Source organism: Trichomycterus rosablanca, chromosome 22 (genome assembly GCF_030014385.1).
Source record: "Trichomycterus rosablanca isolate fTriRos1 chromosome 22, fTriRos1.hap1, whole genome shotgun sequence".
In the NCBI taxonomy this organism is placed as follows: Eukaryota; Metazoa; Chordata; class Actinopteri; order Siluriformes; family Trichomycteridae; genus Trichomycterus; species Trichomycterus rosablanca.
The window spans coordinates 19049462-19073751 of NC_086009.1; the positions used below are offsets into that span (position 1 = coordinate 19049462).

The 24290-nt window shown below is 39.7% G+C and overlaps 1 protein-coding gene across 4 annotated transcripts; it reads right to left on the reverse strand.

The window, feature by feature from the left end:
• Positions 1-622: 622 nt before the first annotated feature.
• sgsm3 (small G protein signaling modulator 3) lies at positions 623-21011 on the reverse strand. Of its 4 annotated transcripts, XM_062984860.1 has the most exons (22): positions 15031-15135; positions 11964-12033; positions 11779-11864; positions 11531-11594; positions 11195-11406; positions 10417-10524; positions 10176-10319; positions 9331-9526; positions 9066-9211; positions 8155-8388; positions 7775-7957; positions 6960-7115; positions 6794-6848; positions 6665-6714; positions 6305-6457; positions 5290-5360; positions 5081-5129; positions 4915-5015; positions 4693-4815; positions 4545-4605; positions 4379-4450; positions 2752-2824 (listed from the first exon to the last, which is right to left on the reverse strand). In XM_062984860.1, exons 2-21 carry the CDS (start codon positions 11968-11970, stop codon positions 4379-4381), a joined length of 2271 nt encoding a protein of 756 aa, XP_062840930.1. In that variant the 5' UTR covers positions 11971-12033; positions 15031-15135; the 3' UTR covers positions 2752-2824. The 4 variants fall into 4 exon arrangements, with proteins under 4 accessions (XP_062840929.1, XP_062840931.1, XP_062840928.1 ...); XM_062984859.1 differs by lacking the exons at positions 4379-4450; positions 15031-15135 and adding an exon at positions 20995-21011 and having other exon boundaries at positions 623-2824; XM_062984861.1 differs by lacking the exon at positions 4379-4450 and having other exon boundaries at positions 623-2824; positions 4915-5000.
• Positions 21012-24290: the final 3279 nt, after the last annotated feature.

The window sequence follows — 24290 nt, forward strand, 5'->3', positions numbered from 1 at the left end:
CCTGCACTTGTAATTTCAGACAGTGTATTTCACATGTATAGCAACCCGACTGTTTCCTGAATGTGTAAGAGTGCTTACAGATGAAAGTGTAATGGTTCAACATTTTCTGGAAATCTGATTAACCCGGCGTTCATTACAGTGACACAGTTACTAACGTCCACATGCAGCTATGCAAATCAGGCATCATGTTTAGCTGCTCTTTGGCAGAAACTTTGCCCGTTTGTGCCAGGCTTCCTTCTAACGAAGCTGTAGAGCACCCGATTGTGCTTATAAGCATTTAAATACTATAAATAAATGCTCACATTTAGTTTAGTACGCTCAAATGTGACCTCAAATAATAGTTGGTATCTACGCCCTCGAGGCCAAAACCTTTTGCTTTGACCTTTGGTTCCAGAGTTAAATGAAATCAGATTATTTTATTGCTACTGGACAACAAATCAGTCACATGTTTTATAGATGAGAATGATGCTGACAACTGAAAACAAACTAAGCTCTTTTTTATTATATATTGTTTTTATTCCCATATTATGAAGTCGAGACCCAACAGAAAGGTTTATTAGTGTTAAAACGTCAGGATTAACCTTCAGCCAATAAATAAAATCAAGGAAAAAACACCAACTGGTTAAATATATCAATACAGTTTATTTATACACCATCACAAAGAAAAATAAAACATAAATGTTCATTTAACAACTGACTGGTGGGTTTATACTTTCTTTACATGTTGGTCAGGATCCACACAGGAGAATCATTTGTTCAACATTAGCATTACCTACGTTCACAAATATTTTCTCTATTTCTTTACATGCTCGACTTTAGGTGGGCAGTACTCGCTTAAGTATGAGCTGAATCACAAAGTTTAAAGTATTATTTTTGAAGGATCTGTGTAGGATTTGGAGACTTCTTTGGTAGAAATGTATAAATACAGATACAACACACATTCAGCCTAGAGGAAGCCTAGAGAAGTGCTGCTCTTGTATATTCACACCAGTCACATATGAGAGAACAAGCATCTCTTGGATATACATGGTATCTTGGTGAGGACATCGATGGTAGAAAAGCACAACCAGCTCGTCCTTAGAATAAATGTATTTATCATTACTATGCACAAGAGATGAGGAATGATCTAAAGCCCTATGATTTGCTGATCATGCTTAACCATCACACACACCAGAATAATGTCAATTCAATTCAGACGCCATTTAGAACTAAAATAAACCACAGCAGCAAGAGTGCTGGTTTGGTACCAGCATTGTTCCCACATCTGGTGTGCAGTCATTTATAATAAACACAAACTGATCCCCGAGTTTCATTGTGACTGGGATAAATACATACAGCAGAACCCTGACATATTTACCCTGTTATTATACATTACGAATGTAAATACAATCATATTTTACAGTAGTTCATCTTACAAATAAAAAGATAAAGCTGATTTATGGTCAGTCAGGGACGTGCTCTCGGGCCCCACAGTGACAGAATGTAATGTAAAATATTTACTACAGGCTTTAGACAGAAGTGGTCAACATATTAGCTCAACTAATTCTACTGTACAATTTAAATTTACCTTCATATAAACGTAACATTTGGAGAAAGTATAAATATTTGAAGGTTAATCCCAGTGTGTTTTTATTCATTTTAAGACCAGAATTATGCTTGGTTGAATAAGTACCTGTATTTACAATGGTGGCAAGATGTTATTGACTTAAAACACAATTCATTATAGGGTTTGTTGTTAGGATGCATTGATATAATTCATTAAAACAAACAAACAATCAAATAACCCAAAATGATGCAGGAATGTGCTCTGATCTACTAGATCTTCTATATTGGGGCACAGTAAACAGCAATTCAAAAGAATGCTTAATAGTTGAACACTTAAAGAGATACAAACTTCTGTGTTTTGACAGTGTTGCTACACAGTCAGATAAGGTGATTTGTTGCGAGCTGAACACAAATTATTAAATAATTTGCTCCAAAATGTAAAGATGATAGCCTGATTTTTGGACATATATTTTAAACCTGCCGCTATTCAAGGTGTCCAAGTGTGTCTCCTATCAAACCTAAGTCAGGTGGGAAGTAAAGTTCTGGCTTATTTATTTCTTTATTAGGATTTTAACGTCATGTTTTACACACTTTGGTTACATTTATTACAGGATCGAACACAGTCATGGACAATTTTGTATCTCCAATTCACCTCACTTGTACATCTCTGTACTGTGTGAGGAAACCAATGCAGACACAAGGAGAACATGCAAACTCCACACAGAAAGGACCCATACCCCGACTGCTCCACCTGGGAATCGAACCCAGGACCTTCTTGCTGTGAGGCAACAGTGCCACCCACCGAGTCACCCTAGAATTCTGACTTAAAACCCCTTTACAGTTACAGGAAACTGTTCTGTGATGACTAGACATGAACATTGGACCGAGGCAGTGATTACAGTGAATAAACTTCATAGACGGTGCTTACATCGCAATCGTAACAACCCAAGGTGGTGATGTGCAAAAACAAGGCAAGAAACTGGCTGGAGAACATAGGTCAGATGAAATCTAGAGGTCATAAATGCACTCATCCTTTTGTTTCCTTCTGGATGACCACTCGTCTCTAAAGATTACATTTGAGTCGGCAGCTTGGGGCCCTAAGAACTGAGATATTTCAACATTATAAAGTGTTTCATTTGTGTGTTTTGGTCAGGATCGGAGTGAACAAGTGTTGTGTGTCTCAGGACGTCCATTTCTAGCCATCAATGTCCCAGCTGAAGAGATGATGTTTGACCAGCATGTCCTGAACCCCCTCCTTCAGAGGCTTCTGCTCCTTTTCCTACATAAACAGAAAGAGAACGCGAAACAAACCATATTGAACATTATTGCACAGAATTATTGGCACATGCTTAGTATGTCAGGAACAAAATGCAGAAGAGTAAGAAGGGAAAACTGATCATCATTAAGTATGCTGATTGAAGTTTAGAAGGCTGTGGTTAGCAGAAGACAACGTGGCAGTCGGAGACACGGCTGTGGATTGTGGTTTCTTTCATGCTTAATGTAAATCTTAAAACAAAGCTTAGCACACCAGTCATTTTGAAAAGGAGGGTTTTTTTTAAAAGAGTGCTGCTAAATGCTTAGGTTAACTACAATGCAAGCAGAAGCCGGTAGAAAAGAGGCAAACACCCGAAGCCATAGCCACTACCAGCACTATATGGTAGTTACTGGGAAGCAGTCGAACTGTTTTTATTATTAAATGTCTGACCCTTGTGTTCTGTTTCATGTGTTCTGATCCATCGAGTCACATTTTTCACCGACTATGTCTGGAGCTGGTGCTTATTCAGCAAAAGCATTACGATTACAAATATAAGAACCTGCATGCTTAGTTCTGATTGTACAATGCTATGTTGCTAAAGGGCTCTGTCCAATTCCTTACAACACACTAAATAGTAAAGCATTACAGATAACAACATTAATAAAGGACAAAATTGACATTTATTTGGGACACTTGTATACAGCTTAAACCAAAGTCAAAATAGTTCATACAGTAGCGTTTGTGAAAGCTAACTGTGATTGATAGATTACACAAAGCATACATTTAATTGTTTTAAGCTTATTTTACGTGTTGCCGAGCATGTTTAGCAGTAAGGGACAGTCTTCCACGAGTGCAGAGCCGTCTCTTCAACACTATGCCATCAGAAGATACTATTTAATGTACAATGTAGACTGTGATGGCTAGGGATGTAACGATGCACCACAAGACAGTTAAAAATCGATTCACATGTGTAACGATTCAAATCGGTTTACATGTATAATGAATCGATATTCACTTTAAACAGCAGAGGGCGCTGTTCACCTCGCCTGGTTGACGTCACTACAGGGTTGCCAGGTTCAGAATTTATTTATGTGAGGTTTACTTTCTTTTTTTTATATTACTCATTTATTTAATGTGGGATTTATTCCATTTCAGTTTGTTTTTTTTACACAAAAAGGGAAATGTGCAGCATTGTTTTGCATAGTTTGTACCTACCTCAAAAATAAAAGGACATTCATTATTTAGATAAATAAAAAATAAGCACAAATACAGAATGTTATTTTATTTTTTAATTTAGTTAAAAAAAAAAATCTGGAAAAATCGTATTGTGAACCCAGTATCGTGAATCGCATCGTGGGTAGAGTGTATCGTTACATCCCTAGTCATGGCTATCCCACCCTGAAATGTCACCCACGCTTACACGTGTAAGTAAACTTTTGACAAAAGAAGTTTTATCATCCCGTCATCTTTTCCCCTTCGCCTATAAATGCACGTACGTACGGTTTTGCCAGTAAAATGATTGATTGATTGTTTTTGACCTGAACAGAACACAAGGGCTAACTCGTTTCCCAGATTTACCTAGAGGTCCCAACTAAAGAGGTGATGTTGCACCAAGACATCCACCACTTCTGATTTCAGAATGGGTGACTTCTGGAACAGCAGACACACAAATGCCCTCGTCATGTGGAGTCTGCAAGACGTAAAACCAGTATAAACTAACGATGAGACTGTGAGAATGACGTACCTCTTTTTTGTCAGGCAATTCACAATCTTGTGAAAGACTGAACGAGAACTTGGAGAGGACTCTGTAAAGCATACACATACATATCAGACATACCAGAAAACACACTTCAGATGCACTACAACACACTGAACTTATACAGATGTTTCACCTGAGCTCACACTTGATCTGAACCCAACCTGGACTGCGCAGGAATGACCAGGGCTGGTACCACTTCTCTACTGCGTTAATACTGGAGCACAGCACTTCCAGCCACAGATGCAGCACCTGCTCACTGCAACACGGACCACAAGGAAAATCCATGGACAGAAATGAGCTAATCGCAGAGCAAAGTTCCGATACAGATCGAGTTCTTACTAAAGGAAGAGCTTACTTCAGTCCCACGCAGATGAGAGAGCGAAACTTGACATCCATCTGAGCGTGTGCGGAGTCGTGACTCATATTGACAGATTGAACAGCCTGAAAAAAGAAGACCTGACCATGTAGTGCGAGATTGCTTTCATGAGGAGACAGAAACCGTAACTAAGAATATGACTCACTCTGTAGAGCAACTCTTCAGGAGTCAGCACTTTCCCATCTTCATCTAACCTGAAGTACAGCAGCAGTTAATACACAGCATAGTTACAGAAGCACTGATTTCAATAGCTTTGATAGTTTTGTAGAAATTAAGACCCTTTCTTGTTAAAACCAGAGACTAAATTTGGCTAAACCCAGAAGGAAACAGTGTGGGGCAGGTCTGAAGACTCACCTGTATGTTTTGCACAGGACCAGTCTGGAGTAAACCGAGTTGAAGTCCCTCTCAACCTCCCTGCTAGCAGCCTGCAATCAGGACAATTACACCCTTTCTAAAATGAATGAATTATCCATGCAATGGAGTATACAAACAGTTCCCCAAAGGTCTCAAAGTAATGCTTAACCCTTTAATGGTCTGCTCGAGCATTTGGCTGTCTAAATACTTGGGTAAAAATAAGCTGTATTTACATAATGTTGTTTGGGTCGTATCTACTACTTGGTTGACGTGTGTTAAACTCAAAAATACTGGTACATGGTTTTAAGCATTTTCTCCCAATTTAGTGTAGTCAATTTCTCTTCCGCTGCTGAGGGATCACTGATTGAAGTCGATGTGGGTATAGTGCTGCTCACGCCTCCTCCGACCCACGCGCGGCCCTTAGCGGAACCTTTTTCACCCATGCACTCTGCACAGGCGCCTCTCTATCTGCCAATCCGGGTCCTTACACAGCGTTTGAAGACCCCACCCACATAGTCCGGTCATCCCTCCCTAGCAGAACCGTGTCTGCTGCAGGCACTGCCAATTATGCCCGTTAGATGGCGCCCGGTTTCGAACCGAGGAGTTCAGAGGAGTTGAAAACAACCTTTCTAACCTATATGTTACTTTGAAGCTAGAAGCTGAAAATCATCCATGAAAGTTGGATTTTTGTGATCTTAACTGTTTGGTTGAGGCTCATTAGTAAATACTATTAATAACTATTAATGCTATTATAAAATATTAACTGTTTGTTGTTGGTTTAATCCCAAGAAACTAAAAAATGCAAAAAACAATCTTTTAAACATTATTTTGTTGGTGAGACCATTAAAGGGTTAAATACAAATCTAGCGAAATGGTTTTGTACCTGTTACATGTGCGGAGGATAAACTGAGAACAGTTATGAATGTGAACAAAAAACACAACATCAGAAAAAGAACATTTTATAGTAGCTGACTAAGAGCTTTGAGTCTAAGATTAGAATGTACGATCATTGTACCTCCTCAATGAAAAGCCAGGGGTGACAGGGTCCTCCAAGTATAGATGTTTTCTTCAGACCATGCTGAAAAATAGCCTTGAGCGCCGGACACAATGTTCCCCGGACCAAATCGGTTATTGCCTCAGTCACGGTGTCGTCTCCTGCTAAGGAATACTGAATACATCACACACACACACACACACACAAAACCCAATTATGCAAAACACAGCCAGAATAATGGATACTAATAAGTGTATCGTTGAAGCTCTACCGTTGGTTGAATGTAATTATACACAGTTTACTTGAGTAGTTGGTTTTGAAAAATGCATTTAATATCATCCCAGGGCTATACAGGCTGTATTTAACTCGATATTGACTCACCTCTTTACTCCTTTCATCAAGGACTTCAACAAATTTAGCTGGAAACCAACCTGTAACACAACATAAAGCAACATTAAAGTCATGTAGGCCAATTAGAATGCTGCACAGTGCGCGTTTAGAGGCTCTTACCCCTCAGCCCGTTCAGCTCTCCCACCCAACAATGCTCATCCTTCTGTGAGATAATCTGAAAAAGAGAGCAGACAGACGGGGAGAGAGAGAGAGGGAGAGAGAGAAATCTCAGTTTCAGGGCAAAAAGAAAACAGAAGTGTGCCGTTTGTGATCGATTGGCACTTACTGTGATAATGTCATTTTTCCGAAAGCCCAGCTCATCGTCGTCATGCCGCTCAAAATCCAAAAGTGCCTTCGCCCGTCTCCGGCGAGTCCGTGAAACCACTAAAAAGTTCTCGTGGTCCTGCTGATGACTCTCCATGGAGTAATCCGGAGTCAGTTCCTGATATATTAAGGAGGGGGAAATAAGTAAGCAGGGCAGAAATAAATCTTTAACAGCCGCAAATTTCAACTTTGCTTTTTCATACAGCAGGACACCTACTGCCCGACCACACACGTCATATTAATCACATGGTTTTTGGGGGAGCCGTTAGCCTAAAAGTTCACATAGTTTTCCTGCCCAATATGTTTAATCCCGAGCGGAAAAAAACAACTGGTTGTGCAGTTTTAGTTTAGGCAGAATGTGTCTGTCTATTGTAATGAAGGTCGAGCAACATTTAAAAAATTAAATGAAATTAATAAACATACAGGAAATGTTGACAATTGTGTATATCAAAAAATGGACATCACAGTTTTATAAACGGTCACACACAGCTAGGTGTTAAGGCACTTGCAAGGCTCAACCAACATCAACATCAACCAAAATAAAAAGGCAAATCTGCCTGTGTCTGAGATTTCAACTGTGGATCTCTAAATAATATACACATATACTATATAACTTTTACTATTCACCCATATTAAAATCATAAGTGAACAACTGACTGAATTGCAGTATAACTGGATTGATTTCAGACAGCAGCCGATGTTTATAGAACAGCTCTCGATAATGAACCTCGACATATGAGCTGAGGTAAATGACTAAACGAATACTGTGTGACTGACCATGGTGGATTGGTGAGGATCCAGGCAGTGAAAGTGATCAGCTGTGCGAGCGATGGCCTCCCGTAGTGCTGCCACCAGCTCTGTCTGCTTAATGTTTTTGGCTTTGAGTGCCTCTGCCTCGTCCTCCCCGAACAGCAGCGAGCTCAGCGTGGACTTCCTGCGCAGACCCTGCCTCCGCACCACCTGCAAATCCAGCGAGATGTCATTATATTGATGTGTATTCCGACAGTTAATGGAACTAGAAAGCTCTTCGATAGATTGGCGCCCTGTCCTGGGTATTTCTGCCTTGTGCTTTGGCGGCTCTTCTGGAACTGAATTGAAATTAAACACACACACACACACACACACACACACACACACACACACACACACAAGCTTGCCTTGTTGAGACTGCTGTTAAGAGAACGCGAGTTGTTGGAGTTGAGCTGCGCTTGCTCGGCCAGGATGTACGCCAGGTGCTTGTGTCTCTGAGCGTCCAGTGTGTCTTGAGTGAGCGAGCCGGCCACCCTCACGGCCTCTCCGAGCACTGCCGAGCCATCCTCCAACTGACTGGGCAGGTCCGACAGAGTGTTAAATATAGATGCTGAGTTTTCTGACGACACCAGCTCCTCTTCCTACAAAGTAGTGCAGCAGAAGAAACACTTCACTTGGACAGTAAGAGGCAGAAGAAATAAACCAACAAAAGACAGTGTGATACAACACAGAGTCATTTTATCAGATATCTATCTATCTATCTATCTATCTATCTATCTATCTATCTATCTATCTATCTATCTATCTATCTATCTATAACACCGTGTTTACTCTTGTGAGTTACATTGTCATTTTATCATAAAAACAGAACACAATTTAAGCAATTGAGGGTTAAGAACCTTGCTCAGGGGTCCAACAGTTGTTACTTGGTGATGGTGGAAGTAGAACTGGCCACCTTTTGAGCGCTGAGCTACCTGTGCCCCAACTAAATACAGGTTAGTATTAGTAATACCCCACCCCCCTTCATCAGAAAACATTTAATACAAGTCCATAATTCCCAGTTTTAAACTAAGAGATCTATAACACAAAAACCTGCAATAGTAGGCGCAACATCATTTTTAAAGAGGCAAGAAAACCATTTACAGAAAAACACTTAATTTGCAGTTAAGACTAAGACACTAAGACAGTTCAAATATCTGAATCCCAGCTAAATAAAGACATTGCAATATTGTATATTGCTCTTAGATCTGAATCATACAAGTCTATGTTAGCAATGCCTGATGTTAATACTAAGTGTGACAGTGCACCAAGAACACACCTTGAACTTAAGCATTCCCAGTGTGACCTGGAAAAGCACAATGGAGCCCTCGTAGAAAAGCAGGTCCCAGATACGCAGCAGCACTCGGATATCCACCACACTGGCAAACGAGGTAAGGAACCAATGCAGAGTGATGAGAGAAAGTTCTAGAGAACAAAACAAAAATAGGATTTAGCCTATGGATCACCTATAGAAAACTGCTTGTATATTTATATTAAAAAAAAAAAAAAAAAAAAAAAAAAAAAAAAAAAAGTGTTTGTCTGACCAATATCATGTTCCTGTAGCAAGCGGTCCAGGCGGGGCAGGTACTGCACGATGAGGTGCCGCAAAACCCGCTGGTCTGTCTGAACACCGAGCAGCGTAGAGGAGAAGTAGGATGGGGGAAGCAGATCCTCAATCATGGCACACATCATCCACAGAGCGTCCTCTTCCTCCAGGAAGAGCAGCAAACACGACACCACCTATAAAAAAAGGGACACAGACTGAGGATTTGAGGGTAAAGTGTAATTAGAAAAGCAATGTACATCACTTGTTTCTCACCCCAAACAACCCTAAAACAATTAAGTGTTTATGATTAAATTCATTATTCTCAATCAATTAAAAAGGAATTCATGTCTGTGTTTACATTTAACAGTGTATCCACCAATTCAGGCTTTTTAGATCATGCCCGACAACCTTAAACAAATAATAATAATAATGATGATAACTTTCACAGAACACAGATGCTTAATGCTTTACAGATGTTTAATGAATATTGTTATCACCCAGGTTTAACTGTTAGTACTCTTTCCAGCTGTGCAGCACAGTGTTCCTGTGTGTACCAGCGAAACGTCCACATACTTTTGCAAACAAACTTGCTTATGTAGTTAGGATGGCACTGTCACCCACAGAAAGAAGATCCTGGGTTCGATTGGTGGAGGGGAGCGGTCCAGGTCCTAACTGTGTAGAGTTTGCATGTTCTCCCTATGTCTGTGTGTGTTTCAATTGATGATACAAAATTGTCCATAATTGTCCAAATTATCTGTCCTGTCATGATTGTAACCAAAGCGTGTAAAACATGATGTTAAAATCCTAATAAATAAATAAACTTATTAAAGTGACCACTCTTACCATGCCGGTTCCCTGACAGTAGCCGATGTCTGGATAAAGCCATGCCAACCCTCTCAGGACCCGTCTGAGTTTGGGCACGCCGACGCTCGTCAGGGTACTAAAGCATGCGTTCGTGGGCATGGTCCTCAAGAGATCTTTCTCTATCTGGTGAGGAATGATACAAGCCATTTATAGGAACGATAATTAACCAGTTTACACTAAACCTACTGCACCCGTCCGCAACAGTCGTGTCGTCTGGTACCTGTTTGGCTGCTGTGGTTTCATCATTTGAGCTGTTTTTAATGATTTCCCTGTAAGAAATGTCTGATGTTCTCTTCTTCTGTAGAGCGCCTGACAGGCGCATCCATAACTACAAAATGAAAGGAAAGTTTATTTATACCACTATAGCACACTACAAGTCAAGATGCGTAAACAAAACAAAAAAACAAACGTTCAATATGAAAAATAGAACAAACATACAGTGCAACACAACAAGCAGACGGAATGAGACTGCACTTTTGCTTTTCCTGAAGCACAGCACCTTAAACACGTCAAAAGACACTTCACTTAACTTCAAAAACTTTCAGTTACTTAATATATCCGGTGGGTTTTATCTTTTATCAAACTGCAATTCTCTATCGTTAGTCAGTTATTAAAGGTAAAGATTACAAGTTACTATGGACGCAAACAAGCCACAACCTGAAGATCTTGCTAGATTTTTATTACATAAGCATTTTTAAGGGGCTGAAGAAAAAGGAAACAAGATTAGATAAAAAGTCCTCGGGTTATTTGTCACCGGCCCTCGACTGATTAGACAGTGTTCCTGTCCGTAAAATTAGCCAAAGCTGCCTTTATAATAGCCAGTGCAGCAAAAACATGCACATGAATAGGCCATCAGATTTAATGATCTTTATCTGATTACATTAATGTATTTTAGAGTTGCAGAATATTTTCTTAATAACGCCATGCCACAATTATTCAACCCCTACATAACATTGCTGATCCTAAAGACAGAATGGGTGTCAAAAAGAAGTGCAAACCTGTGGCCTCATGCTATGTGGTATACCACCCAGCACAAGTGATCGAAGGCGTTCTGAGCGGGGCAAGATGGGAGAGATGAGGTCCCAGGTGAGGTCTCCGACTGTGTGGTTGTGGGTGAACTCCAGGTGGGCCTGCCAGCGCAGCCTCTGCTGTGGGTCTTCTCTATGTGAAGCTCCATCAGGTCGTTGACACCCGCGTGACTCCACCCCATCTAACGCACAGGAGCAGCAAAGGAAGTATGACGTTCACGGGTACATAAGGACAACATGACATAGTTATATCACTGACATTGTGCTGTACTGGTACATGTGATGATATTACAATAAAATGCCTACCATCGCTGTCGGTCCGGAAGCCAAACTCATCATACTGAGGTTCTGATTCACTATTTTGGTCTTTCTAAAAAAATATGGACATAATTACAATGTTATGGCAGTAATGTAAGGTTATGTTATCCTCAAAAACAGATTTGTCTGTCGCACACTATAATTCACAAAAACTAACATGACACTAAATAAAATTAATAACTGGGGAGAAAGGACAGAAATTTGTATTCAAGTGCATATTTATTTAAGCAAAATACCTGTTGGTACTTGGCCAGGATGTCCTGGGGCCACATGCTAGGTGTGAGTGCTGAAAAAGGGCCCCCAGGGACCGGGGTGTAGCTACCTGCAAAAAACATACATTAGTTTGTAAAAGCATTGTAAAAACATTGATAACTAAACAAATTAAACAAGAAGAAAAAAACACAGAGAAGAGACGGCTTACCGGACATGGTGGTGGAAGGTGTGGAGTTTTATGACTTGGACAAAGAAATCCAGATTAGGTTTCACCAGACCTACACAAAGTTGAAAAACATCAGAAGTAATACATGCGAGTTAATGAATGTAAAATAATAAGTGCAAAACATCTGTGCTTTAAAATCTCCTAAAAGCACTTTAATTATCAATACAGGACTAAACATTCCTGGAATTCACCAGCATTAGGTTTCACAAGAACACAAAAGCACCTGAAAATGCAGTATTTAAGCTCAAGCTCCCCTGCCATCAACAATACAACTTTGAGAGCTGTGCTGTTTCTGAGCTGAACCCATGACAAGCCCATTAAGAATAAAGGAAGCGAGGAGGACACGGCCTCATTTACACAAGAGAAAATAAAGATTTAGAGGAAGGGAAAAAGCAAACATGTCCATAAGCATTTGGGGTTTTTTTGTGTTTGTTTTTGCAGGCAAATATTTCATTCTTTCTTTTTATACTTATTCCCACCAGCACCCACACAAAATTATTTCCTTAACTATTCAGAAAAGCTTCCTTGAGTGAATGCCAAGGAGGGATGGGCAGCTGCAGTTTCTAAAGAGATCCAGGATTTAAAAAAGCTTTTCTTTCTTCTTCCTGTTCCACAAATTTTAAACTCACATAATCTTTTAATAGTGTGTGTCCAGTCATACATGCTCAGGCCAAACTTCAACAATGGAAGAAGTGATGCAAAATCTATTCTATCTAAGTAAAACAGTATGAGGGGGGCATGGCAAGCTAGTAATAAGATTTTGTACTTGGACTAAATGATCAACTCTATGGCCGGGTTCAGTGCCAGACCTGTTTGGGTGGGGGTCATCACAGCAGGTTTGATTTTATTTAGCCGCATCCTTCTAAACTTCACAACACAATGAACCACTAATAAGAACCACAGGAGAAGACAGTCAAAAATCTGTATGTTATGCCAGTGCCCAGTTATGCCAGTAATTCTATTTCTATACTTTGACCACCAATCTAACTGGATACAGACGTTTACATGGTTATTAGTTTACTATTCCACAGAATGAAAGAATTGCCTACCTTGTTCAATAAGACACAAATCACATTTAGATTTACACTGAGCCATCAGTCCGTTTCTAAACAGATTAGTCGGCTGATTGTAAACATAGCCACTAGATGAAATTTGTCATCTATTGGTTTGTATATTAACGTGAAAATAACCCAGCACCTTGTAGACTCAACACAGCCTGAGGTCTAGAAAGCATGCGCTGTACCACGTCAGCGTCACTGTTGTGGAGGTGGGGACATTAATAACAGCCTAAGAAGGGGGGAGTGAATGCTGTGCATGACTCACTGTGTTGAGCCCAACAAGGAAGGAAAGGAATTTCACATTTGATGATAGACCACAATAATTAAAAAGGACACAAATTTAATAGCCAGCTTCCGCAAAAGCATTTTTTTTTTTAAAGTACTGTATACCTAAACAGTCTCCAAGACACCCAGCAGAATCTCCAGATTTCTAACAGTGCTTTTGTTAACAAGAGTGGGAACCACCATAGACAAACAGTCCAACCTGTGTGTGAAGTGTTCAACAGCAAACAACTGTGAGCTGCTCTATCCAATACAGATGGATAAAGCACATACAACAGCAGACTTTCAGCTATGTTCAACTTAACAAGGCTCATCTGAAAAACAAAACGATTTTGATGTGGGGTGGGTGATATAACAACAACAGACTTTAGTTCCTGGATCATTAAAATGTCTTCATGAGTACCATCACAGATACTTCATTAGTTGAACTGGAAACACCAAGACATGGCATTTCAATGTGTATTAACAACTCCTACAGGTGTGTCCAGTAATTCATTGTCCAGTTCTGCTGAGCCAGTGCTCACTGTAGACACAGATTCCCGTTCCTGGCTAATAAGTGAACCCTAATGTAACATTTTGCCTTCACAGGCCATCTGGTTTCTGCTCACCACAGTTGTAAACAGCCCCGCCACCACCAAGTTGCCACTGTTGGATCCCTGAGCAAGGCCCTTAACCCTCAATTGCTCATTGTGTAAGTCGCTTTGGATAAAAGCGTCTGCTAAATGCTGAAAATGTAAATGTAAACAGTGGTTATTAGATTTTGTCTACTGTAGCTCGCTTGTCAGATCACACAGTCCATGCTTCCTATACTAGTCTCAAAAACAAGGAGATCAGTAGTTTCAGTCATACAGCTACCATACAGATGAACTTGGAGGTATACAGTTACTAACTGCAGCCCATTCGTGGCTCTGTATGTTGGTACCCCACTGACCGCCCAATCCCCTTCAATTATGTTTGGGTGGTGGTCCATTCTCACAACTGCAACAACACTGACATAGTAATAACATGGTAGCATGTAATGTCCTGGTATGAATGTCTCCAAGTCACCTCACTTGTACATATTTGGATTGTGGGAGGAAACCGGAGCTCCCGCAGGAAACCCATGCAGAAAGGACCCAGACCGTCGAACCTAGGGATCGAACCCAGGACCTTCTTGCTGGGTGGCGACAGTGCCACCCACCGAGCCACCGTCTGGTATTAATGTATTAGGTGCAGCAGTGTTGTTGGGATTTTTAAAAAATCCTGTTAAATTACTTGCTATATCAGCCAATTATTCAATAATAGTCAATTATCTCTGAGCCAGAATTTCATAATCAAGTTTAACAGTGTGGAGACAGCAGGTACATCAGGTATAATAAGTAGAAATGTGCTGAATTAGTTTAATTCTATGTTAGTAATATTATTATTTGTATTTAATGATCTGTACATCTGTCAGGTAATGATGCAGACGGTCCTTAATAAATCCACTTCTGTATTATTGAGTACTTATTTACATCCCTGGGTAACAAAACAAGTATTTTATATATCCAAGTCAGTTAAATTAAGAATAAATACAAAACCTGACTCACTGTGTATTCGTGCATCATTTACTAACCGACACACCTGCAACACAGCGAGCTAACGCCTAGCTAACATGCTAATTTGTTATTAATGTACCTTACAGCTAGCACGTAAAGCTAACAGTCCAGCAAAGTGTAAACAAGTCTTACCTTTCACACCATGTTGAATTTCGTGCTCATACGCCGATGTTTATCCTATTAAATGTTAGTTTAACTGTTTGTTTCTGTGTATGTGTTGGGCTCTGATGTTAACCGTTAGCTACACGTACTCCGCTATCGCTTTTGCGTCAGGCACCTGTTCGCCCTGTGTCTCTTGCTACTTTATCCCTCCGCGCGTCAAAGTAGTCTCTTGTTATCCAAGACAATACGCCGAAAATACACGCACTACAACGCGTCTTTCCACTTTGTAGTAATTTATGTTAATCTCTATTTATTTAGGAATGCAAAAACAACAGGAATGCTACGATTACAACACATACGGTCTTCCATATGGTAGTGCCTCGAATAACAGCGTATCCATCCACCGTCCGTGATGGAGAAAACTCGTGACGTAAGCACTCAGTGAGTAAACATTCATACATTCATTTATTATTCATTCATTCATATTAAAAACACACATTAAAACACGATACATTTAGCAATACACACACGACAAATCAAAAAACATTATTTCCATCCATATATTTAACATGTTCGTTTCTAAATCAGGTGAATAAAAATAATTATTCATCAGCAGAGGCCAGCAAATACCTACATTATGTTATTGTTGTATTTAAAAATGGTCATTCAGACAATCCTAGGGCAACACTCACTCATTTACTTACTCATTTACTCAATTAGATAGATACATAGGGAATTTAAAGCAGCCAATGCTTCTTCTCCATTTTTTGGGAGGAAACCGGAGTACCAAGAGGAAACCCATGCAGACATGGAGAGAACATGCAGAACTCCCCACAGACAAAGACAAGAAACAAGGACCAAACTCATAACTCCTAAGTTGGCACATGGATCTGTGTTTTAAAATCTCATACACAATCCTGGGTAAACACAAAATTGCACTGATGTTTAAAGAAAAAAAAAACATACATTAGTTCAAGTTTTACAGCAAACATTTAAACATTTTCATGAATGTTTACTTCAGCAGTGACAAGCAAATGGACACTGGTCTCATGAGTGTATTTCTTACCAATTATTTGTTGTTAGAACCATTAAAAAGAATTTTGGTTATATTCTAGAGTTCTACAAGTTAGAATATAATACATCTGTACATCTCTATGTGGCTTGTAAACTTTTTTTAACTTTACAACTATGTCACCAGGAGCTCCTCTTCAAGCTGAACATCCAAGTTAAGAGGTCGGACAAAAAGCAGTCCTAGTGACCCTTATAAAAGGTTTATACAGTATAAGACCGTGCTGTATTCTTCAGGTCTTCATGGTGACATGGCAGCTTGTTGGCTTACTACCTGCAAAGTACTGAGTTTTCTGTGGAATTTAAAACCCTTTCTGAGTGAGGTTCACCTGCTGGACTATCTCTTGGTACTTGAGTCCATGAGTCACATATTCTAACATTTTAATGGCCTTCCAAAATACCCCTGAACATCACAAATCTGGACGCTAACAGCAGGGATTATTTTTTTGTATAATTATTGTCTTTTTGTTTCCTAATGGTCTATTTGTACACTGTTCACCATTTGGATGGGAATTATTTTATGTTTTTATTTGTGAGAAGTAAAGATGGAATAAAAGTGCTTGGAACATGACAAGCAGAAGAAATGTTGACAAGCTCTCTGTTTTCTTCAGGTACAAATCAAAGACTTTATTCACATTGTTCAAGCGATTGTGGTTTGTCTTGTTTTTCAGATATTTCCACCTTAAATGCATTAGAAGGAACAATTAAATATCAAGAGCTTTAGTAATGTTTTGAGATAAAGCCCCTACTTATCATATTGCATGTTGCACATTCTGTTGTCTGTTCACTGCCTTTGAGTTCAGTGCATGTGGTGTATCTCTGTGCAAATTAAAATTCATCTCACATTGTGAATCATGGTCTTGCGCAGACACCTGACTCAGCAGAGTACCGCCATAGAATTGTAATCAACCAAGCATTTCATCGGATGTGTGTGTAGGTGTGTGTGTGGATGCATAAAGGGTTCCTATTTGTACTGTAATGAATCTATTTAATCCCTCTTTCTGTCATGTCATCCTTTATAGAAATGACCCACACTGATCTGTCTCAGTGAAATTATTTTACTGTTGAAAATGTGCAGCTTTAATATCTAATGTGTTTGGTTTCCCTCAGAGATATACTACACCATAACCAAGGCATGCTTGCAAATACTGTAAATGCTAAGCACCTGTCAGACCATGTTTATGATACCTGAAACGCCTCCTCACGGTCCTCCACTCTCCCTCTCCCTGCTTCCCTCCTTCTGCTTCTGTCTCATCATATTTCTTCTTTACATAACCATCTTTTACTGTCCGTGTCTGGCCCCTTCCTGTCCATCCACCATGCATCACAGGATGCTGGTGACAAACTGGGTTTAAATGACGTCAAAGGCGAGAGAAGTGTACGTGGGGTGGGAAACACTGCAAAGATAGATTCTGAAGAAAAATGAATCTGTGCTCATGTTTGATTCCCTCTTGTACATCCCTCATACCTTACTAAATCAATACAGCTACTTAGCAGGATGTGAGGGGACTGCAGGATTTGGTGGGTGTTAATGACCCAACCAGCTTTGTTAAAACGAAGTGTGAGTCATCAATCATTTAATTATTTATTACTAACCTTTTCATTCTTATCAGGGTTTCATTCAAGGGGTCCAGTAAAAGCCCTGTGCGCAGGCCGGCAAGCCACCACAGGGCAATTCACTCAGTCACTAACTCAATCACTCATTTACAAGGGGTGAGTAGGAGCAGCAAATCCACCTACTGAATGTTTCTAGGTGAGTAAAAACAGAAGTATTATCAAAACCCACACATACATAGTAGGAACAAGCAAAACTATGCAAAGACAGTGTCGGAAAGTGGGGATCAAATCCGCATTCCCAAAGTCAATGTGTGACCCCCTTCTCACCAGCTGCTCTCCCAAGACAGCCATAACTACAAGGTTAGAAAGAAGAGCAGAGTCTGCCAACCAGCAGGGGGCACTGTTGCATTTCTACCCAAAGTCTTAAACCGTTGCATCTGTGTGCATATAACATATTCATCATTGTGATGCATTTTTTACTCTTTCGGCTGCTAATGCGTTTGTAAATAAGCCCGACGGTATTTGCATATTAACAAGGCCGAGAGTGCAGGAAATGTTGATGGTGGCTTACAGCTCCAGGGTTCTGGGTTTAGTCCTTGGAGTGTGGCATTGATTTTCACTTAGTACTCTTACCTCCCAAAAACTAGCTGGCATGATGATTAGCTTTTTTAAATTGTGTGAATAATTATTAAGTGCAGTTCATGAAAATGAATGAATATTATAATATCCATCTTAGAAAGCTGTATCACTGAGGGTTGCTTCATTTACTCGACACATTTGATGCAACATGTGGGGCCCAAAGTTATAATCAATAATCAAGTAATAAGCTGGTGCTGTACCACTACCTTACCAATATTGGCAGGTATTGAGGCCTTTTCCTTACAACAGAACCATAAGTGAAAGTCACTGAGCTCGTCTGTGATTTTCCGTTTCCTGCTCTGATTGTTCATCTATGGAGATGTGAGGCAGTGAGCTTAATTTGAAAGGGTGTGGTCAAAACAGACATGGGCATTCAGTTATTATCTCAAAATTCAGTATTATAACATACACTGATTAGGCATAACATTATGACCACCTTCCTAATATTTTGTTCGTCCCTTTTTTGCTGCCAAAACAGCCCTGACCCGTCGAGGCATGGAGTCTGACACCTTTCGATCAGAACCAGCATTAACTTCTTTAGCAGTTTGAGCTACAGTAGCTTGTCTGTTGGATCAGTTTTGGAGATGCTCTGACCCAGTCGTCTAGCCATCACAATTTGGCCCTCGTCAAACTCACTCAATTTCTCACGTTCGTCCATTTTTCCTGCTGTTAACATCAACTTTGAGGATAAAATGTTTACTTGCTGCCTAATATATCCCACCCACTAACAGGTGCCATGATGAAGAGATCACAGTGGGTCCAATTCACTGGGGGAAATTAAGCACACTGGACAGATCGTCAGTCCATCACAGGGCAAAAACACACACACACACACACACACACACACACATTAATTTCTAGGATGACTTTAATAGCTTTAGTTAACCTGACTGAATGTCTTTGGACTTGTGGGAGGAAACTAAACAGACACAGGGAGAACATGCAAACTCCACAAAGACAGAACCAATGCATCTTCATCTAGGAATCAAGCCCAGGACCTTCTTGCTCTGACGCAACAGTGCTACCCACCGAGCCACCCTGTATTAAAACATGATAATGATTATTTATTATAGACCCTAGTAGAATCCCTGTACAGTCCACAGAGATGATTAGATGATCCATGATGTGCAAGTCTTTTTCCACATTGCATCATCTGCTGGCTGCTTTAAACTGCTCTCCCCAAGGCTGAAAAATAAACTTGTGTAGCCGTGCTGTCAGACATACTGGAGGGTTACTGACACAATCATGTGCCTGACGTCCCTTTTTCATCACAGTAAATACATCACAGTAAAATTCTAGCAGGTCAAAAATATTAACGCCTTTAATGAATTAAGTACTACACACATATGAAGATACACACAACAAGATTTTTAACTCAACAGCAATGGTCTATGAAACATAATCCTGTAGTAAAATCTTTAATGATTTTTTATATATATACAGAACATCTGGGAACATCCACACACCTGTTATTTACAGCGCAGTAATTTTTATTCACTATAAACTGAATTCTGTTGTCAAGTGTATCTCAAGTGGCCATAATTAAGAAAAGACAATAACTAACTGGGTAGCACTGTCGCCTCACAGCAAGAAGGTCCTGGGTTCGATCCCCAGGTGGGGTGGTCCGGGTCCTTTCTGTGCAGAGTTTGCATGTTCTCCCCGTGTCTGCGTAGGTTTCCTTTGGGTGCTCCGGTTTCCTCCCACAGTCCAAAAACATGCAGCCAGGCTAATTAGAGACACTGAATTGTCCTATAGGTACCTGGCCGCTAGGATGCATAAACCAGTGCATTGTGGTGCCGGTCCCAACCCTGGATAAATAGGGAGGGTTGTGTCAGGCATCCGGCGTACAAACTGTGCCAAATCAATAATGCGGATCCGGTGACCCTTAACGGGAGCAGCCGAGGAAATAGATAGAGAGAGTTGATGTCTATAGGCCACTGCTTGTCAACAATTTACTAAAAAAGTAAGACCTAACAAATATTCTTATTTCTAGTTGTTCGGTTGTTTTTAGATTCTCCACAAAGACAAATAGTCCATCTCTTTATGGCATCAACTGTTAAAGTAGACATTGTCTGAAAACAAAAACCAAGAAGCATTCAGATCAATAAAGAATCTCAAAGGCACTCAACATACTTCTAAGCTCAGTCTGACTCTTCAATAAAAAGTGCAGAAAATATAAGAACTAAAGACACAAAGCCTAGGTCAGTCCGTCCTTCTAAACACATTCGAACTTATAAGACTGTCTACTTCTACACCAACTGTGACTCTGATCTGCAGAAACCAAAGCAGAAAAGAATAAAACCATAATTACACCCAGCTCACCCGACTGTTTGTTTTTGGAGGTGGAAGGTGGGTTCTCACTTTGGTTGGTGGGTATTTGTCAGGCTCTGATAATCAGAGACTACAGTATGATAATATTCTCAGGTGATTATATTAAAATATGCAACAAGTTCCTGCTTTCCATTTCATAAAGGAATCTGACAGTCTTTAGCTGGTTCTAATCCATCATCTCTTAGTAGATTAAAGTACTTCATCGAGTAACATGCAAAGCAAAATTTTCAAATAGATTTTCTCTCTATTCACTACTGCTATAGCTGCATTAGTTCAAGAGATTAGCAGTCCTCTATGTGCAGTAATTCCTCTATATCTGATTTATCAAGTGCTTGTGTGACTAGTGCATGTGAAACAGGCCTTACTTCTTACTTCTCTTGCAACACTTGGTTAACTCACCACAGAACGAATCCAAATGCAGTCAAGAGATCCAAACCAAGTTGCGCAGAAAAGAAGCACAGATCTGGAGTAGGCACAAAACATACCCAAGTTCAGTTCATCAAAAAAAGAGGAGAAAATATGCAACTACAGCTGCGCTAACAAGGTTAGGTCATAGTTCCACATAATTTAATGAACTAGAAATACACCTAGAATAGGTACTGCAACACTACCTGCAGTCACACTGACTGGGTTGCAAAGGTCAGTGTCTTTAAATGAAGGCAGTGATACAAATTAGCAATATCCGAGATGTTGCACATAAAAGACATGTCATCTTTTATGTTCGCTCTTTGCAAGGTAGACTCACCTACTAAATGAATTTGCAAAGCATCCATTGAAAGACGTTTATTTTCACCTCCACATTTAGTACTTTACACGATACCTTCCGTGCCAACACAATAGCGCTGTTTCTAATAAGCAGTCTAACAGCTCGACTTAATACAGAATCCTTTCAGACCATTCAGAAATGTACAACGTCATGGTACTGTATTAAGTTCATGACGCACTGTATCCTCAGAGCTTTACTTTACGTAACAGTGGGGTGTTTGTTGTTCCATGTGAAAGCATAGCGTTTGTGGTTTGCCAGAAATAAGTTGCTTTCTTCTTGCATTGGGTGGCTTTTCAGAAATATCCAGCAATGATCCAAATATCCAGCAATGGTCCTTAGAGACATGTTGTCTCATTAACCATCCACCTCACTGTATGAGGACAAAATACAATTGTATCCTATTGTGGTTAGGTTATATTACAGTTATAGTTGTCACCGCAGTGAATAAAGACATTTTCAGTCATGTAGCTCGTTTTTTTATATATATACAGGCATTCTCTATTGTACAGTATAAGGATCTATAAATACATGGTTGGACTAGTTGTGGTCGAAAAAGCTCCAGTTGCCTACACACAACCCTGGTCTCAACCCAACTGAGCGCTTTTCTTCTGTATTGACTCTATTGACTGAATGGGCACAAATTCCCACCACAGCCACACTCCAGTCTAGTAGAAAGGCTTTGCAGAAGAGTGGATTATATTAAAGCTACAAAGGAATGAGGGAGCAAGTCAATATAAATTATCAATATAAAGAAGTGAGCAATTCAATATCCTACAAGCTTATGGTCAGGTGCCCACATACATTTGGTCTTATAGTGTATATTTCAAAAAATACTTTAGTTTTAGATTCCATCTCCACCACACAGGCATATCTGACCCAATATATATAATTTTGAAGTTGGCTGCATGTCATATGTGAACTGGTTTGTGTAAGATGGTTTCCCTTTTTAATGTAAAATATACAACTTAATAGTACATAATATGAACCTATGCATCTCAAACTACAAAATATGTACCTATGAAGGGACCATCTTCATAACTAGAGAGATATGCAAAATAGGACTACTTGGTTGGTGGACTATTCTCAGTCCAGCAGTGACAGTGAGGTGTTAAAAAAAAATCCATTAGCATTGCTGTGTCTGATCTACTCATACCAGCACAACACACACTAACACACCACCATCATGTCAGTCTAAAATAAAATTACCAGTTCCTCCTATTCTGGTTTAATAATGAAAGAAGAGTGAACGGTTAGAGGACTCGTGATGAAGAGAGTGCTACACAACTAACCTGAGGGAATATTCATGTCAGGTGTTATTTCTCACCCTAGTCTCAATAAAATCCTATTTATGGCCAAGTCAGTCTTTCTGTGATGAGATGAGCTTTTACCAGGGTGGTGTAAATCTCCCTTAGCTCTCCTCATCCACTCAGCCTCCTCTCCACCTCCTCTGCAACAAATAATCAGTTTTCATCATGAGTAACAGAGGAGCCTTGATCTGACTAAGACCTGAAAAAACAGATGCAGGAAGAATGCGATAATAAAACCAAAGAACAGATCGTTAGACAGAGCAACAGATCAATATGCTGTGACAAGGCAATAAATGATGCATGATGGATGGATGAGGCGCTGAGTGAAATAAAAAGGGGAGGACTCCAGAGAAGAAGGTTTGAAAAAGAATTAATAATAAAGGTCGGAGAATGTTGGGTAAGCATAATAGTTCAGAATTTCTTCAGACTGCCAGTATAGGTGAAATTTAAAGCCCCGCTTCTCTTTATTTGAAATATTTATAGTAATGGGTCATAATTCATTTAAACACTCTCCAGCCAGTTTTGTGCATCAAAAATTGATTAAAAAACGACAGCTCTTCATGACTGCCGGCATTTTCGAACCACATTTTCCAACCATTTAGACACACCCAATTCTCACTGCTGTTCACCTTTGAAGTCTTTACTTTGTATGAAGATGACAAGGTGTAGCGAGAAGCACAATCTGTTTCTACATTTCGTCTGACATGAGCATTCAGTTCACCCATGGTATAGCTTATCATGCAAATTGTGTTTGGTAATTCCTACTAACTGCTCTAAGACACAAGGTTATAAAGCTGCTGTAAAATGGTTAATAAATAGCTTTATTCTGTACAAGATATAAGAAGCACATGCTCAACTTTAAATTTAAGATATTATTGAAATCCCAGGACACCCGTGGCAGGTACTTTATGTCAGTCTTGGGATTTCAGGTCATTCCTAAATTCACAGACTTCCTTGTTCACAAAAACATCCAGATTATTGTTGGTTTGCTAAAAAATATCCTGGGAAATTACTTCTAGATGTGAGTAGGTTGGTGAACTGGTTTGTGTAAGATGGATTACTGTGTGTTGCCCTTTGGTGCTTAACTATCGTGACCCTGGTTAGGATGGAACGCGGCTGTAACTTATTTTACTTAAATTTTTATGTAAAAATGTATAAACTAATCATACATAATATGTACCTATGAAGGGACCATCTTCATAACTAGAGAGATATGCAAAATAGGACTACTGTAGGACTTCCAACTATTTCACAATGCTGGTATTTTAAATATAAATATATATAACATTCTAACACAGACACTAATATAAACTCTATATACATACAATATATCTCTGTATGTAAGTGGATGTTGATATGTTTTCTATTCAGACAGGTCGTATTTCTGGAGCAGTTTTATCCCGAGCACCTCAATCAAACCAATCTGACTGAATGAAAAACAGATTGGATGCCGTCATAAAGCCTCCATAGAAATGCAGTAACACACAGCTGTGTCTCTTTTCTTTAGTGCTGCACATCATATTGAATCATTACAACAGAGCTGCAAAGCACTGCAGTCCAGTCCATTAAGTGTGCACTGAAATTTAGTGGCGGCCACAATAGGGATTAATATGAAGCTGAGA